The following is a 27,799-nucleotide window of genomic DNA, read 5'->3' on the forward strand; positions in this document are numbered from 1 at the left end:
TGGGATAAAAATATCTCGTAAAGTCGTTACCAGGATTAAATGGGGAAATTGCTATAAAACACCTGGTTCATCATCATAGTGAAAGTGCAGTCGCTCAGTCGTGTCCGACTCTTTGCGACCCCATGGACTATAGCTCACCAGGCTCCTCTGTCCGTGGGGTTTTCCAGGCAAGAGTACTGGAGTAGGTTGCCATTTCCTTCTGCAGTGTTCTTGGGCTTCCCTTGTGGCTCAGCTGGTAAAGAATCTGCCTGCAGTGCGGGAGACCTGGGTTTAATCCCTGGGTTGGGAAGATCCCCTGGAGAAGGGAAAGGCTACCCACTCCAGTATTCTAGCCTGGAGAATTCCATGGACAGTCCATGCGGTCACAAAGAGTCGGACACGACTGAGCAACTTTCACATGACCCCCAAATCATCATCATAAGAGACCTGTAACTGCCTATTTCTTTTCCTTCCCTTTTATTCCTGGGTCAAAAACTCCTGTAGTGATGCTGGAGTGTCTGTGATTTGTACTTCATTAATATTTATTCATATGAGTGCAGGGATTTCTTTTAGCTTTTATTCTGGGATATTTCAAACATATATAAACAGCACTGTATAACAAACATCCTGTGCCCTTCACCAGTTACCAGCATCCTGACTTCTTCCTTCATCTTTACTCTTAACGCCTGCTTAATTATTCTTTTTTGAAAGTTTCTTGTTTGTGAAGTCCAATTTACACATCGAAATGCAGGCATCTGAGCTATCCAATTTTGGCAAGAGGATAGTCACATCACCCACATCCTAGCATGGCATAGAACACAGCCATCTCCCTGCATAGTTCCCTGATGTCCCTCCTCAGTAAATCCTGGTTTGAGGACAGGGATATTTGTCGGTCTATTTTGGTCCTTTCTGTATGCAGTGAATGGCACATTATAGGTACTCAGTGAGTATTTGCTGAATTTATTTGTATATGTCATTATTTAAGACTATTAAATGAGCCTCAGGCATGTGTCTTGAGACTTGGTCATTCCAGAGATACAAAGATGTATTCCCCATCTATAAAGGTGTTAAAATTTAGTGGGGGTTTTAGACAAGTAAACAGACAATTTTTTTTGGCTGTACTTTTTTGGTTTGCGAGATCTTGGTTTCCCATTTAGGGACTGAACCCTGGCCCATGGCTGTGAAAGCGCCAAGTCCTCATCATTGGACCACCCGGAATTCCTTAAGCAGACTGTTAAGTACAGGAGTACACAGGAGAGACCCTGACCCAGTTTAGGAAAATCAAAGAAGGCTTCCTGGAGAAGGTGATGCCTAAGCCCAACTGTAAAGAAACACGAAAGATTAATCTGGTTGGGGAGGGAGGTGTAGACAGTGCAGAGTAATTTAAGGCCGAGGTCACAGAGAAAAAGCCAAAAATGAGAGCGAAAATGTGGCTTTTATGGGCCATGGAGAGAAGTTTACCGTGGCTAGAACCTACGATATAAACACATGTACAGAGAAAAGATAACACTCTGTCCTTTCACAGGTCTTGTATTATTAACGATATAAAAAGAATATTGCTTTGATTCATCACCATTCCCAAGACAAAACAAAAATAATCGCCCTTTCGCAATAGTTGATCATTTGGGCCAAGGTGACCTTGTGGCCTCCCCAAGCCACGCAGACTTGTCCAGTCTCCATGGGGGTTTTTGTTTTGTCTTACTGACTGCTCTTCTTTTGTTATTTGCTAGAGACAGCAAAGCCTGTGGAAAACAGGTTTCCTGTTACTTTAAGCTTCCTGAATATTTAAGAAAAGATAAGGGTTGCCCCCACCTAGGCGCTTAGGGAACACTGGCTGCCCCAGGAGGCTACCAGATTCCTGAATTCTTATTCTCACCCATAGGATAAGTACATGATCTGTGTTGCAAATTGTCCTGAGTTTAAATATTCAACTGCTGAATGCTAAAGCCCAACTGTTGCGCTAAAGGCATTTGCTTTTGTTTTGTTTCATTTTGTCTTAAAGGACATTATTTGCTAGCTTTGGGCTACTGTTGATTTGCAGATTGCAGTCAGAAACAGTGGGCATTAGATAGTGAATTTGAACCACATTCTGCTGTGGGATTCACACACTTGATATCAAAATACACTGAGCCTTTATGTCTTAAGCCAGATGGTAATACAGTTCTCTGCTCGGGCTCCTCTCAGACAAAGTCCCGTTTGTAGTCAAATGTCCAGTCCCAATTTAGTCAGCATTTTTTGTACATTGCACCACGATAACATAGACATAAACAGGCCTCTTGGCTGCCAGATTTGATCTTGGCATCCTATACCTCTCATAATTGAGAAGGTTTTCATTCTACTTAACAATCAATTTAGGTGTCCTTCCATCCTCTTCAGCTTGGAGACCTTTGTAGACAGCTGTACGTTCTGGAAACTGACAGACTAGATACAATCAGTGATAGAATAGTTGTGTGTGTATATAGAATAGTCCCCATCAGACTTTTCAAATATGAATCAACAACATCAGCTTCCTTTTCTAGTTTTGCTCCTAAGCATTCAGAAATGACTGATTTGTTTGTTTGCATTTGTAAAAGTAGTGTGCCTGGGGGGATTAAACACCAAAATAGCATTCTGCTCAAAATACATTTGCTTGCCAGGAAGAAAGTCTGAGCTTTGTAGTTGTTTTCATTTACATACAACAGAGAGAATTCCTAAATGTTAATCAAGTTGACAGTAATTGGGGAGAAAAAACCAGGAATTACAGAGGCCAGAATCTGGGCTCGGAGGGGAAAGGGGTGCCTTTGTTCTTAAAATTGGGACCTTTCAGAGTTGAGTGAGGCCCAGGCCAGGTGCCTTTTTGAAGCCCTGGAATATTAAAACCAGGACTATAGTATGATCTCAGAGTTTACATGTAACAATTAAACACTTCTCACGTGGAAGAATACAGTGTAATTTATTTGTGCTAATCACAGGCTAATTATAGGCTATTTAAACATGCTAATTTGTAGCACACTAGAGGCAGTATGGTCTCCCTGTGAGAGAAAACGTAAAGGAGTGTGATTAATGTTTCCTTATTTTCAGTGGGTTTCTGCATCCACATCCACAGTGTTATTTGACAATATTGTCAAAGGTCTAAGTTTGAGATCCTTGGCAAAGACTGAATGGCCCAGGCCAAGGGGTCCACCTGTCCTCTATGGCCCGGGTTGGTTGGAATGACGAGGGTTGGGGGTCTGGAGTGGGATTAGGTAGACGCCTGCAGGGTCCAGACAGAAAGTCAGCAGGTGCAGGGTTGCGGGTCTTCGCTGGTGTTGGCCCATACACCTGACATTGGCCTTCTGACCTTGTAGCTCCACATCTTATCAGATGAGATGGGATATGTTCAGGGTAGTGTGGCTATAGACTAGGTCCTTATTTTACTTTATATTTTATTTTTCAAATAAAATATTTATACAATTGTTTATATTTTATATTTATACTATTATTTATATTTAGTTTTTAAATTTGTTATTGGCTGATGTAGGATTTTAGTTCCCCGACCTGGGATCGAACCCAGGCCCTGGCAGTGAAAGTGCCAATTTCTAACCACTGGACCACCAGGGAATTCCCTAGACTTGGTCCATATTTTAGAGGGATCTCTCACCACAGATCCTGTGCACCAAGCAAAATGACCAAGGACAGAAGGAACTGGGCCCCAGAGCATCAAGTATACTGATTGGCCCTTTCTCTGGCCACCTTCTTTGAGAAGATCATAATACTGGTATCAGCAGTAATTTTTGGTTTGGAGCTGCCTTCCCCCCCCACCCCCCAGTTTGGAAGTTTTGTGTATTTTATTTTAAATAGAAGATAGCAAGATGGTAAAATGTTGGGATAATTTGTTCTACGCAGTTGGTTCAGTTCTTCTGGTTTTTTTTACCAATTGGTGTTTAGAAGGACACAAACTAACCTGGTGACTGAAAAATACATCACAGAACCCTCAGAGCATGGTGTTGACTTTCTGTTCATCTCTTGCCATATTTCTCGAAAAAGGACATCAGAGTCTAGCTATTTGCAGGCTCCCCCACCACCTCCCCGCGTCAACCTTTGTTTTAGAAATGGAGGCTTCATTGATCAAGTATAGCAGTGTTGTGAAGAGTTCAGGAGTGAACCAGTTTCTCTGTCTCTGATTATTCTGAGGCTGGTGCCTAAAGCATTTATTTCTAAGGGGTACTTTGAGACTTTCTGCAATTATTTAGAGTATGAAGATGTTTGAAATTTGTGGTACAGCTATGCCATCCATCTCATGGGCCCCAGCAGAAGCTGATGGAACTTAATCAAAAATAAATCAAGGGTAAGTCCAAACCAGATTGGAAGCACATCATGAATATTTGTGAACATCTGGATATGTTTGTGGGAGTGTATGTTATTTTTTAATGTGTGTGATGGCAGGGACATGCCTTCTTAACAAAGATGCCGAGAGGAAGACAGATTTCCAGCTGTGATTTCAAAGGGCATTTTTGTTTGTGTGTGGATATCCTTTCTCCTGAGCCTATGGGTTTCACTTTTCCAAGATACTCCTTTGATCTCTTTCATCTTTTGGAATCTCTTTTGATAATTTATCTGAATTCTTCATTGGAGTCAGTCACTTGACTCATGAGCATTAAAAACCTTTCTTTCTAAGGGAGATTTTCAGCTTAAGTGAAAGTCACTAGTTACTGTTTCTGATGAATCTTTTAAATGCCGGTGATTTTATGATAATTATCAATGAGGCTATTTGGCATCGTTGATCATCGCTATAACCTAATGTGTGTAAAACGCAGGTACTTTATCTGCTTCACTACCTAAAATAGTTGCAATGACTAGAAAGGAAGGGTGAAATGTGAAGAGGCCATAATAACGATGCTGATAATTATTGCAATAATGACATTTTAAAAGTACGTTGAAGTTCATGAGGCATCCACACCTATCACCTTATGTATTTTTAATACCCCTTCGAGACAGGTATTAATAATGTTATAATTTAATTTGGGCAGAGGCAGAAAATAATGCTCCCAAAGGGAGGCCAAATAACCCACTAGGTAAACTCCATTGCCCACCTGTTTGGTCATTCTCTGTCTGGGACCTACCTGGAACTTCAGTCAGGGCATTGCCTGATGGGGATGACAATGGCTTGTTGTAAAGCAAGATATTACAGGTTGTTGTAACGGTTACATAATACACTAGGTTAAGTAAAGTGATGTTTGTAGAGCACTTGACAGTTTCTGGGTGCATGTTAAAGCTCAATGAATATAATAAACATTATTTATAATAAGAATGCTAAATAAATAGGACTTGTTAAAAATCTAATAGCTGGTAGGCATCAAAGGTAGGATTTGAAACTGGACTCGTGTTCTGTTGCTCAATCATGTCCTACTCTTTGTGACCCTGTGAACTGTAGCCCGCCAGGCTCCTCTGTCTATGGGATTTTTCAGGCAAGATCACTGGAGTGGGTTGCCATTTCCTCCTCCAGGGGATCTTCCCTACCCAGGGATCGAACCCAGGTCTTCTGCATCTCCTGCATTGCAGGCAGATGCTTTACGGCCTCTGAGTCATGGAGTATACCCTTGAAACCAAGAAGTCAGTGCAAAAATCTCTGAATCTCCCCAGACCACCTACTAACCTTGCATTGTTACTCTTGGGAGATTCTACCCAAACCAGCCCTCCATTCCTCCCCCACTGCCTCTTCCCCTTCCTCCTCCTCCTCCACTGCTCCCCAAGGAGTAAATCTTGATTTACAGATTAGTTTATGTTTGGGTAATATAGTTAAAATGTGTGATATTATAAAGAATAGTATAATATAGTTATTTCCATTGTACAAATTAAAATAATACACTCATTACAATTTTTTTTAAAAAACTCTCAAAATTCCTTAAAGTAAAAGTTTAAGTCTCCAAATACTTACCAAGTGTAACAGTTCCAAAAAGGTTTTAAGCCGCTTCCTGGAATTCGTTTTCTATTCATTCTCCTTCATCTCTTCTTTCTGTCTTTACATACATGTGGATACACACATAAAAACATACGTGGTGTTTTACTTTCGGCAGAGTAGAAGCAGAATGTTAAAAGAGGGCTGACTTATTGCTCGAGACAGTTATCTGATAGTGGTAAGAAATGTTCACAAATGGAGACACAGAAAACTTCAAAAGTAATTAGGAGAATTCAAAAGGCTCGACAGCCTGGACATTTAGAACAGGGGCCAAAGACCTTATAAATTAAAAAGAATCTGTTAAATTATATTCCCTGATTGTTATAGAGCACAGGGGGTAACAGACCATTGAAGAATTCCATTTGAGAAGGTAAAATAACATGAGAAGTGAAACAAAGCTTTTGCTGTTTTACCTATAGTCTTTTCTTGAAAATTTAGTTTAACATTGTTAGAAGGTTCTGTAATATTTTAATTTTACCGTATTATGTGATAACTATTTTGGAGATGGCTAAATGATGGCATGTATTAGTCTTCCTGAATGTTAATACAGGGAACTGGTAAAAACAGCAAAGTAAAAACATTTACTGGTTTTCTGGTGTGTTTCAGTAACTTAGGTGGTTTTATGGGGAAGTTTTTAGTAACAGAAATTATAAGCTTCATTTCAGGAAGTTCATGTCGCAATAGAACAAGGCAGCCAAGGACAAGATTCTATTAGTCATATTCATGAGTGGATGATACATATAGGTCTGCTTACAGCAAATTCTAGTTTCCAACTAGTTTCTCCTGGAGATACGTTAAGCGCAATAGAAAAGGTAAAGGTGGTGATGCTTATGGGTTGAAAAGCTTAGCTGAACTGATCTGGAGGAGCAGGTGCCTTAGGCCGGAGTCAGGACTCAGCAACCTAAAATCAGGCATAAGGCTGGTTTCTGAGTAATTGGACAGGAATGTGTGCAATTGTTCAGCTTAGTCTGTGCCATAGCCTAGATCAACACAAGGAAACAACTAATGTTTGGATGATTTTAACAGGGCTTGAGAGGCCTGTTAAACAGGGCTTATAGTTAGGATGATAATACTGACTGAAGTAATAAACAAGGTTTTATATATATGTGTGTGTGTGTGTGTGTGTGTGTATACACACACATGTATATATTTTCAAGTCAGTATCTTCTTTTCATTGAATACCACAACTGATCATGTTCTTTTGTAACACATTTATTGAATATCTATCATGTGCAAGCACGTAGTACATACTATCTTCCTTCAGAACACTCCCATGAAAAGTCAAAGTATTAGTTGCTGAGTTGTATCTAACTCTTTGTGATCCCATGGCCTGGAACCTCAGGCGTTTCTCTCTGTCCTGGATTCTCCAGGCAAGAACATTGGAGTGGGTAGCCATTCCTTTTTCCAGGGGGTCTTCCCGACCCAGGGATTGAACCCAGGTCTCCTGCATCACAGGCAGATTCTTTACCGTCTGAGCCACCAGGGAAGCCCTGAAGTGTACAGTTCCCTGGTTTTAGTGTATTCCCAGGGTTGTGCAGACTTTACCCCAGTCTGCTCCGGAATCCCACAGTCCTCTGTGTTCTTTAACCATTCTATAATGAGTGTGTAATAAATACATCTTCATGCTGGCATTTCTGCGGGCTGGAACAATTCCCAACACACATGCATGCTAAGATGCTTCAGTCATGTCCAACTCTTTGCGACCCCATGGCCTATAACCTGACAAGCTCCTCTGTCCATGGGATTCTCCAGGCAAGAATACTGGAATGGGTTGAGGGGCCCTCCTCCAGGGGATCTTCCCGACCCAGGGATTGAACCTGCGTCTCTTATGTCTCCTGCATTGGTAGGCAGGTTATTTACCACTAGTACCGCCTGGGGAAGCCTCTCCCAGCACATAGTAGATGTAATAAATAGCAATGAAAATAATGAATAAATGAAGGACAGTACCTGGGCATTTTGGAGATCTTTGCACTTTTATCTGCAAGAAGTGAGGCTTTCTTATTATTCACTCAGTGTTTGAAATAAGCATAAATAAGAAATTTTTTAAAGTGAGAAAGTTTTGGAAAGTATAATTCTGGGGGAAAAAAGTGCCTTTATTACAAAATGAATCCATTGGCTGATAAAAATGTGAAATATGATAAGAGGTTCAAACTTCTAATTAGAGGTGAAAAGGCTCCCAAAGAAAGTATATTTGATAGTAAAAAAAAATCTCATTCATGCTTTAAAATTTGCTTATATAAACCTATTTTTTAATAGGATTCTAATGGTTGGATGCTTTAAAAAATTTTTTTTCTTTTGGGAGGATAGTTGCTTTACAATATTGTGTTAGTGACTGCTTTGCAGCAAAGTGAATCAGTTCTATGTATACATATATTACCCCCCTTTTTTAGATTTCCTTCCCATTAAGGCCACCACAGAGCACTGAGGAGAGTTCCCTGTGCCTTACAGTAGTATGTCTTCTTCTAACACAATTTAGCAGTGGAGCTTGAGTGCTAAGAGCTCGGACGCAGGAATCCAGGAAGGATATGGCCCTGAGGGTATTTGCCTTCTGAAAGGAACAGGGAAAATTGGGGCCAGGGGTCAGGCCTGACTTCCTTCTCAGGTTTAGGAAGGCGTTGTTCATTACATGGGGGTAAATGAGGAGGGCTGAACTTGTTTTAGTTTGGTTTAATACCTTTTTTTTTTTTAGTTTAAAACATTATTTTTTTTTAGATTAAAAAATTGCTTCTTTTAAAGATTGTAGTAAAATATACATAAAATAAATTTGCCATCTTAACCATTTTTAAGTGTACATTTTGGGGTCATTTAGTATATTGTGCTCTCATCATCACCCTGCGTTGTCAGAACTCTTTTCATCCTGCAAAACTGAAACCTGATGCCTACTGATCAATAACTTCCCCCCCCTGCTCCCCCCAACTCCAGACAACTATGCTCCTTTTACTGTCTTTATGGATTTGGCCTCTTATATAAGTGGAATTCGATCCCTGGGTCGGGAAGATCCCTTGGAGAAGGAAATGGCAATCCACTCCAATATTCTGGCCTGGAAAATTCCACGGGCAGAGGAGCCTGGTGGGCTACAATCCATGAGGTCTCAAAGAGTCGAATAGGACTGAGTAACCACACTTTCACTCTCATAAGTGGAATTGTATAGTACTTGTTCTTTTGGGACCAACTGATTTCGCTTAGTATCTTGTCCTTACGGTTTTCCCGTGTAGCAGCATGTGTCAGAATTTCCTTCATTTTTTAAGGACTGAGTAATATTTCACTGTATCTATTTACCACATTTTATTTGTCTACTACTCATCCATCAAGAGACAGTTGGATTGCTTCCACCATTTGGCTTCTGAGAATAATGCTGCTATGAACATGGGTGTGCAGATCTCTCTTTGAGTCTCTGCTTTCAGCTCTTTGTGGGTGTATACCGAGAAGCAGAATTCCTGGAACATAAGGTAATTCTATTTTTAATGTTTTGAAAAACCCCTATACTGTTTTCCCTAGCAGTTGTACCATTTTACATTCCCATCAGTAGTGCAGATTTCAGTTTCTCCACATCCTTGCCAATGCTTGTTCTCTTCTTTCCTTACTTTTTGTTTTTAAAAATAGTAGCCAATTCTCATGTTTATGGATGTGAAATGATACCTTCTTGTGGTTTTGATTTGCATCTCCCTAATGATTAGTAACATGGAGCATCTTTTCATATGCTTTTGGCCATCTGTATATTTCTTAAGAGAAATGTCTATTAAAGTTGTTGTTTTTCCATTTTCAAATTGGGTTGCTTTTGTTGTTGCGTTGTAGGAGTTCTCTATATATCCTGACTATTAATCCCTTATCGAATGTAAATACTCTATGATTTGCACATATTTTCTCCCTTTCCCCAGCTTGCCTCTGTTAATCGTGTTTTTTGTTGTACAGAAGTTATAAAATTCTGATGAAGTTCAGTTTATCTAATTTTTGTTGTTGTTGCCTGTGTCTTTGGTGTCATAGCCAAGAAATTATTGCCAAAGACAATGTCATGAGGCTTCTTCTCTCTTGTTTTCTTCTAAGAGGTTTTTTTGGTTTGAACTCTTATATTTACGTCTTTGACCCTTTCTGAGTTATTTATTATATATAAGGTAAGCTTCCCTCGTGGCTCAGATGGTAAAGAATCTGCCTGCAGTGCAAGAGACACAGGTTCAATCCCTTAGTTGGGAAGATTCCCCTGGAGAAGGAAATGGCTACCCACTCCTGTATTTGTTCCTGAAAAGTCTCATGGACAGAGGAGCCTGTTGGACTACAGTCTGTGGGGTCTCAATGAATCTGACACGACTGAGCGACTGAACACAAGAATAATCCTTTGGAACATTTGCCACAGTACCTCGTGGCTCATGGTTACTTGTGCCTTGCAGAGGTCAACGATTATTAACTACATATCTAATTATTAACAGTTGTAAGAAGATAGTACTGTGTGAATAGCAATACTGAATTTAAACGACTGTTCTAATTTTTGTTTAAATGAATTCTCAAATACGGTTTTGTTTCCTTTAAGATGTCCAAAAATGCTATGAAAATTGCCATCAATGTTATGATAAAAGAATTAGAGAAGAATAAGGATAAGAGAAGGGAGAAATTTTTATGCCAACATCACCTTGGGGTTATGTAGGAAATTTCATACCTAAGTGACTTCAAGATCGTCTTTAAAAACTACAACTTAAAGTCAGGCAGCAGAAGAAAGTGGTTCCCTGTGCATTTAATAAAGTGGGACTGCTGGAGGCAGTCATGAAGCATGTATCACATGACCAAGTCTGGTCCCTTGAAGAGTCACTTTCACCACAGCCCGTAACAGAACATACGCTTAGCTTAACAAAATACTTGCTCTTCTCTTATCAAGAAGATATTTGTGGAAAATATCCTGGTATGTGTCAGTTGGAGGTTGTAAACCCACCACTGGTAGAGTAGCAATGAATTTAGAGAGTGTTCTGTACAGTATTCCCAATGAGTACTCATTTAGTTTCCCTCAGAAAGTGCTTAAACATTGAGGTGGGTATTTTTTGTTATAAGAAAAAGTCAGTGTTACGGAAAGCAGTGCCCATGGTTATATTCTTAATGTTTGCATGTTCAAACCACAAAAGAGATTACTTGTCCTCTAGAATAGTTTTGTTTTTTATCTCAGACAATTTTTAAAGTTCTCAACTGGTTCTCTTGAGACAAGAGCCATACCTTCCTATAAACCAAGGAACCATATTACCACCATTACATTTTCTCTCTAAGACAGTCTAAATTAGAAGCTGCACAAAATTCACATTCCATAGTAAATGGAACTCTCATGAGGTAATAAAAAGCCACATTGCATTAGAGGTAATACGTGTTCTAAGATGGGCTTGCTGTAAGGAGGACCTCATGATAAACTAATATAATGCTCTGTAGTGTCATGAGCTACCCAGTGGTAGAAGATAAAGCTTTGCCCATATACCTGTGACATAGACATAAAAATTGCTTTTCAGATATGTATTTTTATTTAAACAATATCATGAATTTATACAATTAAATATATAATCCTATGATTCAATCCATCAGTAAGTATTGATTCAGCACTTTAGGTGTCCTGGAGTCCAGGAAAAATGCAATAAAAAGTATTTTTTCCATTAGATAAACACCCATTGAATTATGAGAGGATCCAGTTTTAAGTAATTCAGCATTATATAATTCAGTGTTATGCAATTACATTCAATCAATGTGTACTGAATTTTTACCATGTACGAGGCTATGTATCACTTCAGTTCAGTTGCTCAGTCGTGTCCGACTCTTTGCAACTCCATGGACTGCAGCACGCCAGGCTTCCCAGTCCATCACCAACTCCAGAAGCTTCCTCAAACTCATGTCCATTGAGTCGGTGATGTCATCCAACCATCTCATCCTCTGTTATCCCTTTCTCCCTTCTGCCTTCAATATTTCCCAGCATCAGAGTCTTTTCCAATGGGTCAGTTCTTCCCATCAGGTGGCCAAAGTATTGGAGTTTCAGCTTCTATATCAGTCCTTCCAATGAATATTTGGGACTGATTTCCTTTAGGATGGACTGGTTAGATCTTCTTGTAGTCCAAGGGACTCTCAAGAGTCTTCTCCAACATTACAGTTCAAAAACATCAATTTTTCAGCATTTAGTTTTCTTTATGGTCCAACTCTCACATCCATACACAACTACTGGAAAAACCATAGCTTTGACTAGATGGACCTTTGTTGGCAAAGTAATATCTCTGCTTTTTAATATGCTGTCTAGGTTGGTCATAGCTTTTCTTCCAAGGAGCAAGCATCTTTTAATTTCATGGCTGCAATCACCATCTGCTGTGATTTTGAAGCCCAAGAAAATAAAGTCTGGCACTGTTTCCATTGTTTCCACATCTATTTGCCATGAAGTGATGGGACCAGATGCCATGATCTTCATTTTCCGAATGTTGAGCTTTAAGCCAACTTTTTCATTCTCCTCTTTCACTTTCATCAAGAGGCTATTTAGTTCTTCTTTGCTTTCTGCCATAAGGGTGGTGTCATCTGTATATCTGAGGTTATTGATATTCCTCCCAGCAATCTTGATTCCAGCTTGTGTTTCATCCAGCCCAGCGTTTCTCATGATGTACTCTGCATATAAGTTAAATAAGCAGGGTGACAATATACAGCCTTGACCTACTCCTTTCTCAATTTGCAACCAGTCTGTTGTTCCATGTCCTGTTCTAACTGTTGCTTCTTGACAGATTTCTCAAGAAGCAAGTCAGATGGGTGGTTCCCATCTTTTTAAGAATTTTTCACAGTTTGTTTTGATCCACACAGTCAAACTCTTTGGCATAGTCAATAAAGCAGAAGTAGATGTTTTCCTGGAACTCTCTTGCTTTTTTAATGATCCAGTGGATGTTGGCAATTTGACCTCTAATTCCTCTGCCTTTTCTAAATACAGCTTAAACATCTGGAAGTTCACAGTTCATGTACTGTTGAAGCCTGGCTTGGAGAATTTTGAGTGTTACTTTGCTAGTGTGTGAGATGAGTACAGTTGTGCAGTAGTTTGAACATTCTGTGGCATTGCCTTTCTTTGGGATTGGAATGAAAACTGACCTTTTCCAGTCCTGTGGCCACTGCTGTGCTTTGCAAATTTGCTGGCATATTGAGTGCAGCACTTTCACACCATCATCTTACAGGATTTGAAATGGCTCAACTGGAATTCCATCACCTCCACTAGCTTTGTTTCTAGTGATGCTTCCTAAGGCCCACTTGACTTCGCCTTCCAGGATGTCTGGCTCTAGGTGAGTGATCACACCATCGTGGTTATCTGGGTCATGAAGATCTTTTTTGTACAGTTCTTCTGTGTATTCTTGCCACGTCTTCATAATATCTTCTGCTTCTTTTAGGTCCATATCATTTCTGTCCTTTATTGTGCCCATCTTTGCATGAAATGTTCCCTTGGTACCTAATTTTCTTGAAGAGATCTCTAGTGTTTATATAAGAGGCTGTATATAAAACTATATATAAAAAAAGGAAGTGTCATTTGGGTTTTTAGTAACTTTCTATGTAAAGTTGATGAAATTAATATGAAGCATGAAAAAATCCCCGGTTGTTTAGAACTTTATTTTCAGTCCATAATGGGAATATTTGCCTAAACTTTTATGCAGGCTACACTCTTGATGGATTTTCCATTAGTTTTTCAAATCCTTAATCTCCACTTTGGTAAATTTCGTGTTGTTACATAACCTTCATGGCCCAAAGCTAGACTGAATGTTGATACTTATGACTCACTATGACTTGCAGTTGAGGTGTTAAAAAAGCATGTATATGTCTGAGAGATAATATTTCAAGATGTTAAAGAGGCTTACAGTTTTATAAATATGAGGGATAGGGATCATTTTAAATAGATTTTTTTTAAAAGCATTGAGAAAATCAAAGTTCACTAAAGAAATGTTAAGAAGCATCAAGTGTTTATGTTTCAAATAAATTTCAATTTGTATCTCATTCTTTCCTGGCAATAGTAGCAGTTATTTACTTAGCTGCTATCACTTGGAGACAAGGATTCTTTAAAGGCTACAGTTACCTTAAAGCATCCATGAATGGAAGGAGAAAAAAATTGCTTAAAAAATGATGTCAAATGGTATAAGGAAGTATTTATTGTCTGATCTCTAAGCTTATGATTTGTACCATTATCCCCTGAGTTTACAGCAAGTTCCCCAAAGTTTAAACACTAAATCATGAAGTATATATGAAAAGAATCACAGGCAAAATAATTATTGTTGGAAAAAAAGAAAGAGGCATTTCTTATAGAAAGCAACTCGATTCTGAGTAATACTGAGGTCTTAATGATGAGACTCTAGGGGGATGTTTACCATTTTAAAAACTGTATGAATCCGGTGTGAATGTTGATTTCTTACCAAATGCATGAAACTTAATTATAACCTTAGTAGTTTGAGCTACTTTAGTATTAACTTAGGTTGAATCATGTTTGGATGTTCATGGGAGCTTAGTGGAGTTCAATTTCAATTAAATCAGTGAGATTAAGTAATTCACAGAGTAGGTTGTACCCCTATCATAGAAGCCTCAAAGATCCTTTAATAATTGACATTGTTCTGTTGTTAAGAGGGAATGTGTGAAAAATTTTTTCTTTTACATTATGGTTTACTACAGCATATTGAAGATAGTTCCCTATGCTACACAGTTGGACTCTGTTATTTAATCCATAGATAGTTTGTATCTTCCAGTCCTAAACCGCTAATCCAGCCCTCCTCCATGCTCCCTACCCCTGGGCAACCTCAAGCCTTTTCTCGGTTTGTGTGTCTGCTTCCGTTTTGTAGATAAAGATTCTACATATAAGTGATATCATATGGTATTTATATTTCTCTTTCTGACTTCATTTAGTATGATGATCTCTAGGTCCATTCATGTAGCTGCAAATGGCATTATTTCATTCTTTTTTATGGTAGTGTAATATTCCATTGTGTGTGTGTGTGTGTGTGTGTGTGTGTGTGTGTGTGTATACATATACCATGTCAATGGCACTTAGGTGTCCTAACCCTAACCCTAACCCTTTTTTTTTTGGCTTCCTTTTGCTCCTATTGTAAATGGTACTAGTATGAGCATAGGGTGCTGCATATATCTTATTGAATTATCAGTTTGTCTGCATACATGCCCAGGAGTAGGACTACTGGATCATATAGCAACTCAATTTTTATTTTTTTTGAGAACCCTCCATGCTGTTCCCCATAGGGGCTGTACCAATTTACCTCCCCCCAGACAGTGTAGGAATGTTCAACATGTGAAAATTTTTTGATTAGGAGAATGACATGGGCCTTGTGTTCTTGAGGAGTCTGGTTTATCAATAGTTCTTTCAGTTATGTGGGAGGAGCAGGCGCAGTGAGAAGCCTGTGGCTGTAGACCATATGAAAGGGAACAGAAGCCTGAGAGGTTCCACCAGCTGTGGAACCAGACATGAGGCAAGATGCTTTGTCAGCTGGGAGAACTTGAACTTCACTGAGTCCATGGCAGAGGCAGGGATAAGCGGAGGTGCCTCGAGGCTGATGCGGTTCTTACAGGTGAGAGAGAGATGGAAGCGGGGTGTGGGAAGATCAGAACTCACTTTATACTGTGTGGAAGTTGAGACTCTGTTCAGATGCTCTCTTGGAGCTGTAAAGCCAGGGACTTTAGAGACTTTACAGTAGTTGATGATTTATAGGAGCTGCTAGAGTGAGAGAGAGTCGCTCTGAATCTTAGTTATCATCATCTTGGCACCTAACCTGATGTCTGGCCTGAAATGAATGGGTCTGTGAGGGGTAAATGGAGGAGATGGGCATAGAAAATTCATATAAGAAGTTTGATCTTCGGCTCTGAAGAATGAGTGCAATGAGTAGAGAGTTCACCAACCAACCCCTTCCTTCCATCCCTCCCTCTCACTCCCCCTTCCTCCCTTTCTTCCTCTCCTCTCCTGTCTCCTCCCCTCCCCTATCTTTCATTTTTCTGTCCATGTGGAGAGTTAACATGTTTGTGGGTCAAAAAGAAGGGAAGAAAAGAATGATGATGAAGAATAGAAAATAGGAAGAATAAATATACAGGAATTTGCCCCTCCTTTTTATGAAGAAGTGTGACCTTCACTCTTTGGAGAATGAAGAATATTTAAAGCATGGGTGGCTTTCTGATCCTCTTTTGCCAAGGGCATGTCATTCATAATTACAGCAGGGTGAAAGTCATCTGAAAAGATTTGTGTTTCCACTTTTATCTATATAATACTTGCTAAAAAGAAAGGTAATTATATAAAGAAATAGAGGAAGCACCCAAATTAGGTTTGAATGCCCAAACATCCTAAGTATTGGATCATAAGGCATGGTCAGAAAGCCTATCATGGGTAGAATTTCTAGAGTTTTTTTTTTTTTTTTTTTGCATGAACCCAGATAAACCTTGAACAGCAGGAGTTTGAACTGCAAGGGCCCATTTATATGCAGATTTGTCTATGGTAAATACTGAAGTACTGCATTGTTCTTGATTGGTTGAATCCATGGATGTGGAGGAACCTCACATATGGACTGTAAATTAGATGCAGACCAGGCCCTGAGATAGATGTTCAAGGGTCAGCTGTGTATTCATACGGACATTTTGTTGGATGCAAATGGTTTTAGTCAGTAATTGACGTGAGGAGACAGGCGATGCAGAGCAGAATGGTTCAGCGTGAGTGTAGGAGGTAGGTGGAAGGGAGCTTGCCTTGTGACTGGGAGCAGGTTACTTACTCTCTTAGAACCTCAGTTTCTCCTTCTGTAAAAAGGGGATAAACATAATCTCTACCTTTGAAGGCTACAGTGAGAACGATGAGAAATTTTTCTTTTAATTTATTCAACACATATTTATTCAGCACCTCTTATGTGCCAGGCACTGGGGCTGCTGCAATGAAGAAAATGGGTAAAGTGTCTGCCCTTGTGGTGCTTATTACATTCCTTAGGATTCAGGGAGAGTGAACACATTTCTCAATATTTGTAAAGCACCAGACATACTGCCTGGCTATGCTCAGTGTGAGCCAAAATCATTGACATTCAAGACAGCAGAGTGTTTTCGCATTTAAAAAAATTTTTAGCCATACCTCGTGGCATGCGAGATCTTGTTTCCCCACTGTGGCTTGAGCACCCCCCCTCCCCCCGTGTTTGAAGTGCAGAGTCTTAACCACTGGACCACCAGGGATGTCTCTCATATTTTTATAATGACACATGAGTGGGGCTTCCATTGGCCAATGAATTTAGAAATCAGTGTTGAATATTTTTAATTTGGGGGAGAAAATCGCTTAGTCCTATTGGTGCCTGTTGTCAGCTGAACAAATTACATGTTGATATTAGTCAATGAAAATTGTGTGTATGCCTGTTTACTATAAAGGGGCCTGGGTACTGATTTTCATATATTGTACTTCTTCCACCTATTAGTTGGGAAGCACCAGGGAAGAATATCACTTTTCTGACATTTGATAGCTTTGACCGAGGCTTTTCTCTAAAAGGTGCCTTTGTTATATCACACATGTGGAGGGAGAAAAGATTGATAAAGCATTATTTGAAGAAAAGTATTAATTTCATAGGAGATATATCACAGGGTAACTTTCTTAAAAAAAAAATTAAAGATGAATCATTGTTCAGGTTTGACTTTCATTTGGTATGATCAGCATTGTTGTGTCAGAGCATGGATCCCAGAAAGATAAACATGAATTTTCTTTTTTTTTTTTTCGGATGTATTGAGAGGCTTACGGGATCTTAGTTCCCTGACCAGGGTTCAAACTCAGGTCCCCAGCAGTGAAGGCCATGGAGTCCTAACCACTGGACTTCCCAGGAAGTCCTGTGAATGGGTTCGAGAACATGGCAGCCCCTGCCCCTGCCAAGTGCAGGACGCAGGTCTCCATGGAGCCCTCAGGATGGTCAGTTAATCACAGAAGGGAAAGCCCAGGGGAGAGGAGGCAAACCTTATTGGCAGTCATTGGAGGACTAAAATGATTTGGGGGAACTACCCACAAACCTCTTAGCCAGAGGCAGTCCATTAAACCTACCCACTCAATCACAGGATCCCTTTGACAGAAGGAAGCATTCTTAAAGAGGGGATGAGGGGCCTGCCCTCATTCATTAAAAATAAGCTATTTAGTTTTCCTGAAGCCAGCAAAGCTTTCTGTAATCACAGTCTGGAGAGGTAGATCCTACACTTAAACCTACAGCTGTCGTGAGGCACTTGGCTTTAACTGACCAAGCAAGTCTAGCCAGGGCCTCAGAGACCCTGGCCTTGGTGTTTATAGGTTCCAGGGCATGCCAGAAGGCTCTGCGGTGCCCTCAGCTGGCCCCCAGTGCCCTGATTTCACTCTCCTACCTGGAAATGACATCTGGAGGCATGGTACAAAAGGTCCCCTCTGCAAACTGCCCCCTCCCTTGGAATTGTTTGTTTTCAAACTACTGGGATGAAACAAAGAAAGCTCTTTGAGGTTTCTCTGAAAACTAAACATTGCTTGTAAATACTTTTTTTTTTAAGTGGCCTTTGTATCCTGTTCAATAATCTCCGCCAGTTGTGTGTTCTTTTTGAGGTATCCCAATGAAAGAGTAGTGGATTTAACAACAGTCTGTGAAGGACATACCGTAGGTTCTGCTCAGCTGGTAGAGAGTCTTTAAAAATAGCTCTTGAATTTTGCAATGTGGAATGCCATGTGTGAGCTCCCGGGATGACACGTGTGCTACACGTCGCAAAAGCCTTCACAAGTGTTACCTAATTAAACTACACACTCTCTGACAGGTGGCAGGCTCCTCTGTGTCTTGCAGGAGAAGGGAGCTGCCGTGTCCAGCACCGGCTTAGAACAGTGTCTCTGTTGTGCTGCCTCCAGAGAGAATGAGTCTTTGTTGGACTGCAGTTGAAATAGAGAATCCAAGAGCTTCTCTGGCACGTGGGTAATTTTAATGCGAAATTCATTACCACCCGTAGCACCTTCAGAGTTTTTCCAGCAAGGCTACTGATTGATGGCAGGAGCAGAAATGTCTTGCAGAGACCAGAACTTGGGTATAGACCCACCCATGAGTGGCCTCAACACCAGAATCTACTGGAAGACTCAGGTCTCCAGGAGGAAGTTCAAATCTGGACCAGCAGTAGGTGATGGGAGTCCTCAAAACAGAGGAGTCAGGCAGGGACAGGAAATTGAGAACCCCTACTAATGGATATCTGTCTGTTGTTAAGTCTGAGCAGGTGGAAGGGACTCGGTCACCAGGCTGACACAGGATGGGACAGAATCCCTGTCTTGGGAGAAGACCAAGGTTGTTGTGCAGGTTATCAGAACAAAACCTTAGAAGGAAGAAGACAACCAAGCAAAACACTTGCATACGGGCTGAAGAACTGGGGAGGAGAGGGACTCAGGAAGCTAAAGGTAGCCCGATTGTCAGCACTGAAGTCCTGACCCAGCGGGTCAGTAGATGTAAGCATGGCAATTGAGACGGTGCACCCTGGAATGAACTAGACTTCTAGCATGTGGTCTGTAATCTCTCTGAGCCTCACTCTCCTAGTTTCTAAGATGGAAGTAGTAAAATTTGCTACCGCATAAGGTGCTTGAGAAGATTAAATGAAGTAATACATGTAAAGTGCCTAGAATGGTATGTGGCACACCAAGTATGTGGCGTACTTGATGGATGTTGGTGATGATGGCAGTGAAGTGAAGAGGAAGAAGATGATGGTGATGATGGTGACAATGCTGGTGATGATAATTACGTTGATAATGATGAATCAGAAAGTACTGCAGAAATACCTGCTCCTCAAGACAGAACTGGCCCTGGGATATGCCTGCAATTTATAGGTAGAGATCTGATGACTGCTAGCAAGTGGAGAAGTGGGATGCAGTGTGAGAGGGAGTCTTGATGAGCATTCGGTAATTACTTGATATTTATGAGGTTATGTTGACCAAGTGACCCCAAGGAGTTTGTTGCTGCTCTTTCTTTGGTTACTTGATAATACCTTGGGGGTGGCTAATTGAAGCAATCAGTTCAGTTTTAAAAAATGGGTACCATTTGAATATTAAAGAGAGAGTTTTCAAGAAAATAGATATTTGCTTTCATGTATCCCTAAACTACTCTGACTTTTCCCTTGGTTGCCTACTCAGGGTAAGCAAGGACAGATGGTAGTCTTGTTTGGTCCCTAACAACATCCTTGACACATGTAATGGACAGTATCAGGTTCAGTTCAGTCGCTCACTCAAGTCTGACTCTTTGCAACCCAATGGACTGCAGCACGCCAGGCTTCCCTGTCCATCACCAACTTCTAGAGCTTGCTCAAACTCGTGTCCATTGAGTTAGTGATGCCATCCAGCCATCTCATCCTCTGTCGTCCCCTTCTCCTCCTGCCTTCAATCTTTCCCAGCATCAGGGTCTTTTCCAATAAGTCAGTTCTTTGCATCAGGTGGCCAAAGTATTGGAGCTTCAGCTTCAGCATCAGTCCTTCCAATGAATATTCGGGACTGATTTCCTTTAGGATTGACTGGTTTGATCTCCTTGCAGTCCAAGGGACTCTCAAGGGTGTTGGATGCAAGGGTCTTGAGGGTGTTGGACTCTTCTCCAACACCACAGTTCAAAAGCATCAATTCTTTGGTGATCAACTTTCTTTATGGTCTGACTCTCATATCCATACATGACTACTGGAAAAACCGTATATAGAGAGATAATATAGAGAGAGCTTAACAAAGTCTCAGTCCTTCCTTGAACATATTTCTGTCATTGTCTTGTCTTTATTTCTCAACATACTGTCTGTCTCATTATTTGTGGATCAAATTATACAATGTCAATACCAGAGATGAAAAACATAATAGAAATTTTAATTCAGCTGATAAATGTTCATTAGTTTCCTACCATGTATAAGGCTTTAGGCTTTCTGTGCTGTGATCTCTCCACTTTCTGTGTCCTCCACTACCTTTCGTTCATGTATTCGTCCAATCTCTACAGATGCTTTACTCGATTTTGGGATGTTAATGGTGAGCAGCCTCTGCCCAGAAACCTTCCATGAAATCCTCGTAGACAAATCTAGACAGTTGCAGTGTCATGTCGTTAAGTGGTGTGATGTGAGCATCTGACAGTCTTGGGGGTTGCAGACGTCCCAGGGAGAGGGTAACATCTTTAATTTTCCTTAAGACCTGTCAAAAATATTCATTAACTTCCAGACTCCAAATCATGACTGTAAAGGCCCTCGACAGTTTTGCTGTAACCAGTCTTTTCCCCATTGTTGAATCTTGCCTAGCAATTATTATAACCACCTTTCCATCTCTTGCCTGTTCAGTCATTCTCCTGTGCTGCATTGCTCATCCCAACATTAAAACATTTTTGGAAGAGTTGAAGAGGTTACTTATTGCTCTGTGAATGTTTTATGACAAAGAACTGAATTCTCTATTTCCAAAGATCATTTTCTCTTTAGTTTAATTGACATTTTCATGAATTTGTCAGGTCTGTGTCTGGTGATTAAAATTTGGAATATTTTGAAGAGCCTGTTCATAGCAACTTTCAAACTGTATATGCTCAACCTTTAAAATGTATACATAGGATGCCCTTTGTTTCCCCTAGCTTAAGGTTTTGTGGTAAAGGTGAGCGCTCTACCCAGGTTCCCTTTCTGTTGAATTTTATGAAAGTGAAAAAACCGAAAGAGTTAGTCGGTCAGTTGTGTCCGACTCTTGCAACCCCGTGGACTGTAACCCACCAGGCTCCTCTGTCCATGGGATTCTCCAGGCAAGAATACTGGAGTGGGTAGCCATTCCCATCTCCAGGGGATCTTCCCAACCCAGGGATCGAACCCTGGTCTCCTGCATTGCAGGCAGATTCTTTACCATCTGAGACACCAGGGAAGCCCTGAATTTTATGAAATGAATGAAAAATTCAAGTGTTAGTCCTTTGCGTTTGTGTACATTAGCTTGATAGGAAGGAAAAATTTGGGTGATTTAGAAGTGATACCTTATCATTGCATGGATTATGCTTTTTTTTTCTTGATAGACCTGGCTATACCGTGCAAGACTGTTTTTTCCTCTTGTTTCTCCAAATCACAATTGTATCTCTAGGTTCATTTCAGCCTTTGGGGGGTCATGTTATATTCAGGGACACAGCCTGCTCCCCTATCCAGTGTCCCAGGCACACTGGTCATTGTGTTTGCACGCTCTGCTTTTATCAGTCCTGCTGCAGATGCTGGGGAACGGCTGTCCATCTGTTTTCTGCCCTTGGAGATCAGGTCTGAGTGTGTTTCCTGTTTGTATTCTTCTGAGGCTTCTGTTGGTTTGCTTTCCTAAGGAAAAAATTGCTACCTGCCAGGGCAAATTGGCTTACTGTTTGTATACATGCAATTTATCTGTGCATATAATATGCATAATCTTATATGAAATAACCATTTTCTAATTAACATCCTGGTGATATTTAGGTGACTGAGGCTAGTTAAGAGACAACAAGGAAATGCTTCCAATTTTATCTTCCCATGCTATGGGAAAGGAGAATTTGACAAGGCAGTTGAAGAGAAAGGGGAAGGAAAGCAAATTTTCTGTGAAGAAAATGCCAAGTTATTTATGTTTCAAAATCTTCAGTATTATAATGCAGTTTAAAAAAATAAGGTACAGTGAAGTGTGTGTTTGTATGCTGAATAATGTATCTTTTTTTTTCTAATGTAAGGCTTTTATTTTACATTGGATTATAGTGATTAACAGTGTTGTAATAGTTTCAAGTGCATGCCAAAGAGACCCAGCCATATGTATACATGTATCATTTATTCTCCAAACTGCCCTCCCAACCAGGCTGTCACATGACATGAATAATGTATCCTTAAATGACACGGGTCCCATAAGTATGTGTTTGTAGAAAAGAAATCAGTTATCGTGTGAGGTTCAACAAAATTAACATACATCTTCTATGCCTTGGGTTTTCTAAGTCCCAGTTATGATATAGAATCTTGAGAGTGTGCTGCCTGTGGGTGTAAATTTTGAACCAAATCTGACTCTAGCTCTACAGAAGAAATAGCATTAGAAAAAATACACTTCAAATAGAAACATTTTTGTCTTGCTTTGGGGTTGTAAAACTAGTACATACACCATATAGAAAAATAAGAAAATACAGAAATGCCTAAAAAAAAACCAAACTTAGTTATGCTTAAACCTCTGATCCCTATCCCCATCTCACATTTCACCACATATTAGGTTATTTCCTCCCAGACTGCTGTGAATACCTCCTAAGTGCCAGACCCTGCTGGGTTCTGGGGTACATCAGTGAACAAAACATACAGAATTTTCTGCCCAGTGGAGTTTGCATTCTATATATGTTCACCCATTTACCCAAATACACTTTGGAATCAAGCTGTGGATACAGTATGCTTGCTTATATTTCTTAACCTTCTATAAAGAACACTTTCCCCTTGTTAAATACTCTCCAGAGTTGTGATTTTCAATGGTTATATACCATTTTATCTTGCAAATGTACCATAGTTTATTTAAGTACCCCTCAATTCAAGCTATTTAAGTGTTTTTTTGTTATTATAAAAACGAGTAACCATGAATATTCTTAAATGTACATCTTCTGTTATTATAAAAATAAGTAGCCATTAATATCTTTAAATGTACATCTTCACTTTCATAATTTATTATCCTTAGGTAGATTATTGGAGAAGGCAATGGCAACCCACTCCAGTGTTCTTGCCTGGAGGATCCCATGGACAGAGGAGCCTGGTGGGCTGCCATCTATGGGGTCGCACAGAGTCGGACACGACTGAAGCGACTTAGCAGCAGCAGCAGGTAGATTATTAGATATGAGTTTATTAGCAGGCTGAAAAGTAGGAACATTTTAAAGACTCCACAAACACTGTTAAATTGCCATCTGGAAATACTGTAGAGTTTATACTTCCATTAGCAGCAATATCTATGCCTCTTAAATTTTGTACTTCTCAGAATATAATATTATCAGGAAAAAGAAAACTTTACCAGTTTGACTGGTGAAAAGTATTCTCATAGTGTTTTCAATTCTTTATTTCTAAGAGCACATTGTTAAAAATATCTTGTTTGTGGCTCATCTCTTAAAGTTGTTTGCCCATTTTTCTATCTAAAGTAGTGTTTTTCTTATTTATTTAGCAGCACTCTTTATATATTAAACCATTTAGCCCATTGTCATGTATGCAACCAAACTTTCTCTAGATGAAGAACAGATATTTTCCTCAACTCTTCTACCAACCAAATCCTAAGATGGAAATAAGAAGGCCTTCCTCTTGGTGCAGATGAGAAGTTGGAGTCTAAACCAGAATCTCCCTCTATAACCACAGGAACAACAGCTCATTTGCTATGACTGTAGTATCTGCAAGCAGTCACGTGTGAGAAATATAATAGTTCTATAGACAGGTCTGCATTCAGAGCCTGCGCTGGTAGAGTCACGTAGCTTGTGAGCAGAGGGAGTGAGCTCAGTCCTGGGTAAGTGGTGCTCTGCCTTACCCCTCTCCCACTGTAGTAATCATAGTGCATGTAACTTTAATTGCTTTCCCCAAAATATGCATGCCTTCTATATGTACCTCAGTGTACATATAGATACACTTTCAGGTTGTAAAAAGAAAAAGTCGAGCCTCATGGCTGTGGCTGAGTGAACAATGAACGAGATCTTGACAAACAGCTACTGTTCTGAATAGGGGGATAGATTTATGCTTAAACTAGAGTAAACTGTGCTACCAGGTAATAATTTTGAGCAATGAAGTACGTGTGCTACAGTAACCATTAAAGAAACAGATAAATCACAGTAATTTCAACATGGCACTTTAGCCATTCAGTAAATGGGTATTTTAGATTTCATTTGCTTTTGAACTAAGTTCAATAATTTATGGAGTAAGTCATTGAAAGATTAATGTTTAGCGAGGAGGGAAATCACTTTACAAGAAGAGAAACATATCATTTATGTATATTACATCGGAGCTTGGTCTGTCTGTGTTTCCATTATAAACCTGATTTTTCAAGCACTTATAACAGCAGTAAAAAGTTTGCCCTGGGCTAAAATTTGGTGGTTGTTTCAACTTCTGAGTTTCCAATTTTTATTTTATTCTTCGTTTTCTTAATCAAATACTGTGACATTTATGTGTGTGTTTTTAAATGTTTTATAGCATTACTATTGGGCTTCCCATGTGGCTCAGTGATAAAGAATCCACCTGCCAATGCAGGAGACACAGGAGACTCGAGTTCTGTCCCTGGGTCGGGAAGATCCCCTAGGGAAGGAAATGGCAACCCACTCCAGTATTCTTGCCTGGAAAACCCCATAGACAGAGGGGCCTGGTGGGCTACAGTCGTCACAAAGACTCGGATTCAACTGAGCACGCACACAGTCTCATCGTCACTGTGAATTCAAAAGTTCATTTCTTTCAGAAGTAAAAGTTTGTGGCTGACGACTTTAGAATACTGGATTGTCGTTGCCTGTCATTGATTCTGAGGCTTTTTAAGGTGGTTAAAAAACTTTTAAAGATGGTTTGAAAATGTAATTCAAAGACTGAGAAAGAACAATGCTTACATGTCATGGTGGTGTCTGATTTTTACAGCTACAAAGACAACAATAATAATGCTCTAAATCAAGACAAAATGTGAGCCAGTCTCTTAGAGGATTCATTTAAATTTGGCATCTCCAGTTTGGTGAAGTTACATACTTTTATAAAATCCATATTCACACACTCACTCTGCATACTAATCAGATCAGATGTTATTTATATGATAATGTGGAGGCTTTGGGTTTTTTTATATTCTCAGTTATGTTCATCTTACTTGATCATGAGTTCCTGAAGTTCAGTGACTCTTCTTTATACTTCCAGTTCCCAGCATGTCAGTTAAGTATAAAGGTGACACTTAAGAAATATTGGTTGAATAAATGAATACATGAATGTTTGTTCAGTTACAGGCAGTCACCAACTTCTGAAGATTATTCATTCTAAAACGTTTGAGTCACTGGGTTAGGACTTGTAGTTCATTTTGCTGTAAAAATATAATGGAAAAAGTAAATTATACCTCAAAGTCTTATTTAATTTCCAACTGTTACACTCCAATGTAAGTAATAGAATCACTATAGTTGACAGAGGTCTGGATCAATTTTTGAAATAGCCCGCATCCCAGGCAGCAGACAGTACCATGGTCATGATCTCAAATCCTCCAGTTATACAGATTCCACATGTTGTAAATAACTTATTCTATTGTTGGACACCTGGCTTTACCTGCCCTCTCCACCTTTAAATGATGTTAAGCTCATCCTTTTTATTTTAAAATCATTAGTCTTGATCATCTCCTCCTAGAGAACGGAAGACCAGGCTGGAGTTTAGATGTGACTCAGGATACACGCATCTCTTTAACTTCCATGCCACTGAATCCAGGATTTGAAGCAACTCTGAGCAGCCTTGTCTGGGACGGCAGTTCTCAAAGTATGGCTCCCCAGGACTTCCCTGATGACCCAGTGGTCAAGAATCTGCCTGCCAGGGCAGGGAACAGGGGTTCGATCCCTGGTCCTGGAATACCCCACACTCTGTGGGGCAGCTGAGCCCATGCCCTAGAGCCTGCACGCCATAACTGCTGAGCCCCACACACTCGAGAGCCCACGAGTAGCAACTACCGAGCCTGCGTGCTCCAGTCCCTGAAGCCCACACGCCTATAGCCTGAGCCCCCCACTGCAGTGAAGAGTAGCCCCCACTTGCTGAAACTCAAATAAAGCCTGTGCACAGCAATGAAGACCCAGCACAGCCAAAAATAAATGAATAAATAAATAATAAAAAGCGTGGCTCCCCAGCCAGCAGTGTGGTCTTCACCTGGGAACTTGGTCTTAATGCAAATCAGCAGGTTCACCCCAGATGGACAGAATCTGGAATTCTGGGGAGGGTCCCAGGCATGGTGTTGAACAAGCCCTCTGGGCAGTTGCAAAGTGCCTAAAGCGGAACCGCTGTTCTAGGGCTCATTGGAGTGTGATCCCAAGACGGGACCTCTTGCCAGTCCTCTGGGCAGCAAGCTCCATGATAGCACGCACGTGAGGGCACATGATAAAGCCCTTCCCCTTTATCAGCCAGCTGTCCAGCACTCTTCTGCCAAAAGTGATGATCACGGGGCCTTGGAACTATTGGATGAGTGTGGTTCAAGGGGCAGTTCGTGGTACAGTGGTCAGACACGGTGGAGACACGGGAACCTTTTGGCTCCGTGTGGCTGAGCTCGCTTCAGGAAGGATGTTGGATGCACAAGTCTGCACACTAAACTTGGTCATTTTGTCACACCTACCATGAGAAGTTTCAAGTAGATTTGAAACCTGTTACATTTTCGTAGGAAATTTTATTGTGATGTTACTCAAAGTGCTGTTAGATTCTTGCAATATAAATTGCCATTAAGTATTTTCCAGTAGTTATAAAAGTGGCCAAAAAAAAAAAAAAAGTGGCCAAAACGATTTCACTTAGCTGTGTGAGTGAACTCCTTGTTAAAAAATGACCAACAAGAGCAGCAGGAGCTCACCCTTAAAAGTTTTGGTCCAGTCTCGCCTATAGTCCTTTCAAGCAAGTATCCTACTTTTTTGAAGTTATTTTTAAGTAAATAAACACACAGTTCTGTTTTTTAAAAATTAAAAAGATTTTATTTGGAAATTTTGTACCAATTCAATATTTACTGTTTCCACTAACACTCTGGTATTATCAATAACTACTGTTGAAACACATAATAAATGCTTTTTTTCACTCAGCCCCTTCTCTTCCCACCCTGCCCCCGTGTGCTCTGCTGTCATGCCCCACTCTTTGTGACCCCATGGACTGTAGCCCATCAGGCTCCTCTGTCCATCAAATTCTGCAGGCAAGAATACTGGAGTGGGTTGCCATTTTCTCCTCCAGGGGATCTTCCTGACCCAGGGATAGAACTCGTGTCTCCTTTCTCTTGCATTGGCAGGCGGATTCTTCACCATCAAGCCACCTGGGGAGCCT

The 27,799-nt window shown here is 40.3% G+C and overlaps 1 protein-coding gene across 3 annotated transcripts in view; it reads left to right on the forward strand.

Moving 5' to 3' along the window:
- Positions 1 to 27,799, forward strand: part of SASH1 (SAM and SH3 domain containing 1) — a 256,101-nt gene that overhangs the window by 115,078 nt on the left and 113,224 nt on the right. For 2 of the 3 annotated variants that reach the window (XM_061130417.1, XM_061130415.1), the window contains exon 3: positions 9,301 to 9,345. The exons of the other annotated variant lie outside the window; for it this stretch is intronic. In XM_061130417.1, coding sequence (XP_060986400.1) covers positions 9,301 to 9,345 — 45 coding nt within the window. The remainder of the gene's footprint in view (positions 1 to 9,300; positions 9,346 to 27,799) is intronic. 3 annotated transcript variants of the gene reach the window in all.

This window comes from Dama dama, chromosome 26 (genome assembly GCF_033118175.1).
Source record: "Dama dama isolate Ldn47 chromosome 26, ASM3311817v1, whole genome shotgun sequence".
Classification (NCBI taxonomy): Eukaryota; Metazoa; Chordata; class Mammalia; order Artiodactyla; family Cervidae; genus Dama; species Dama dama.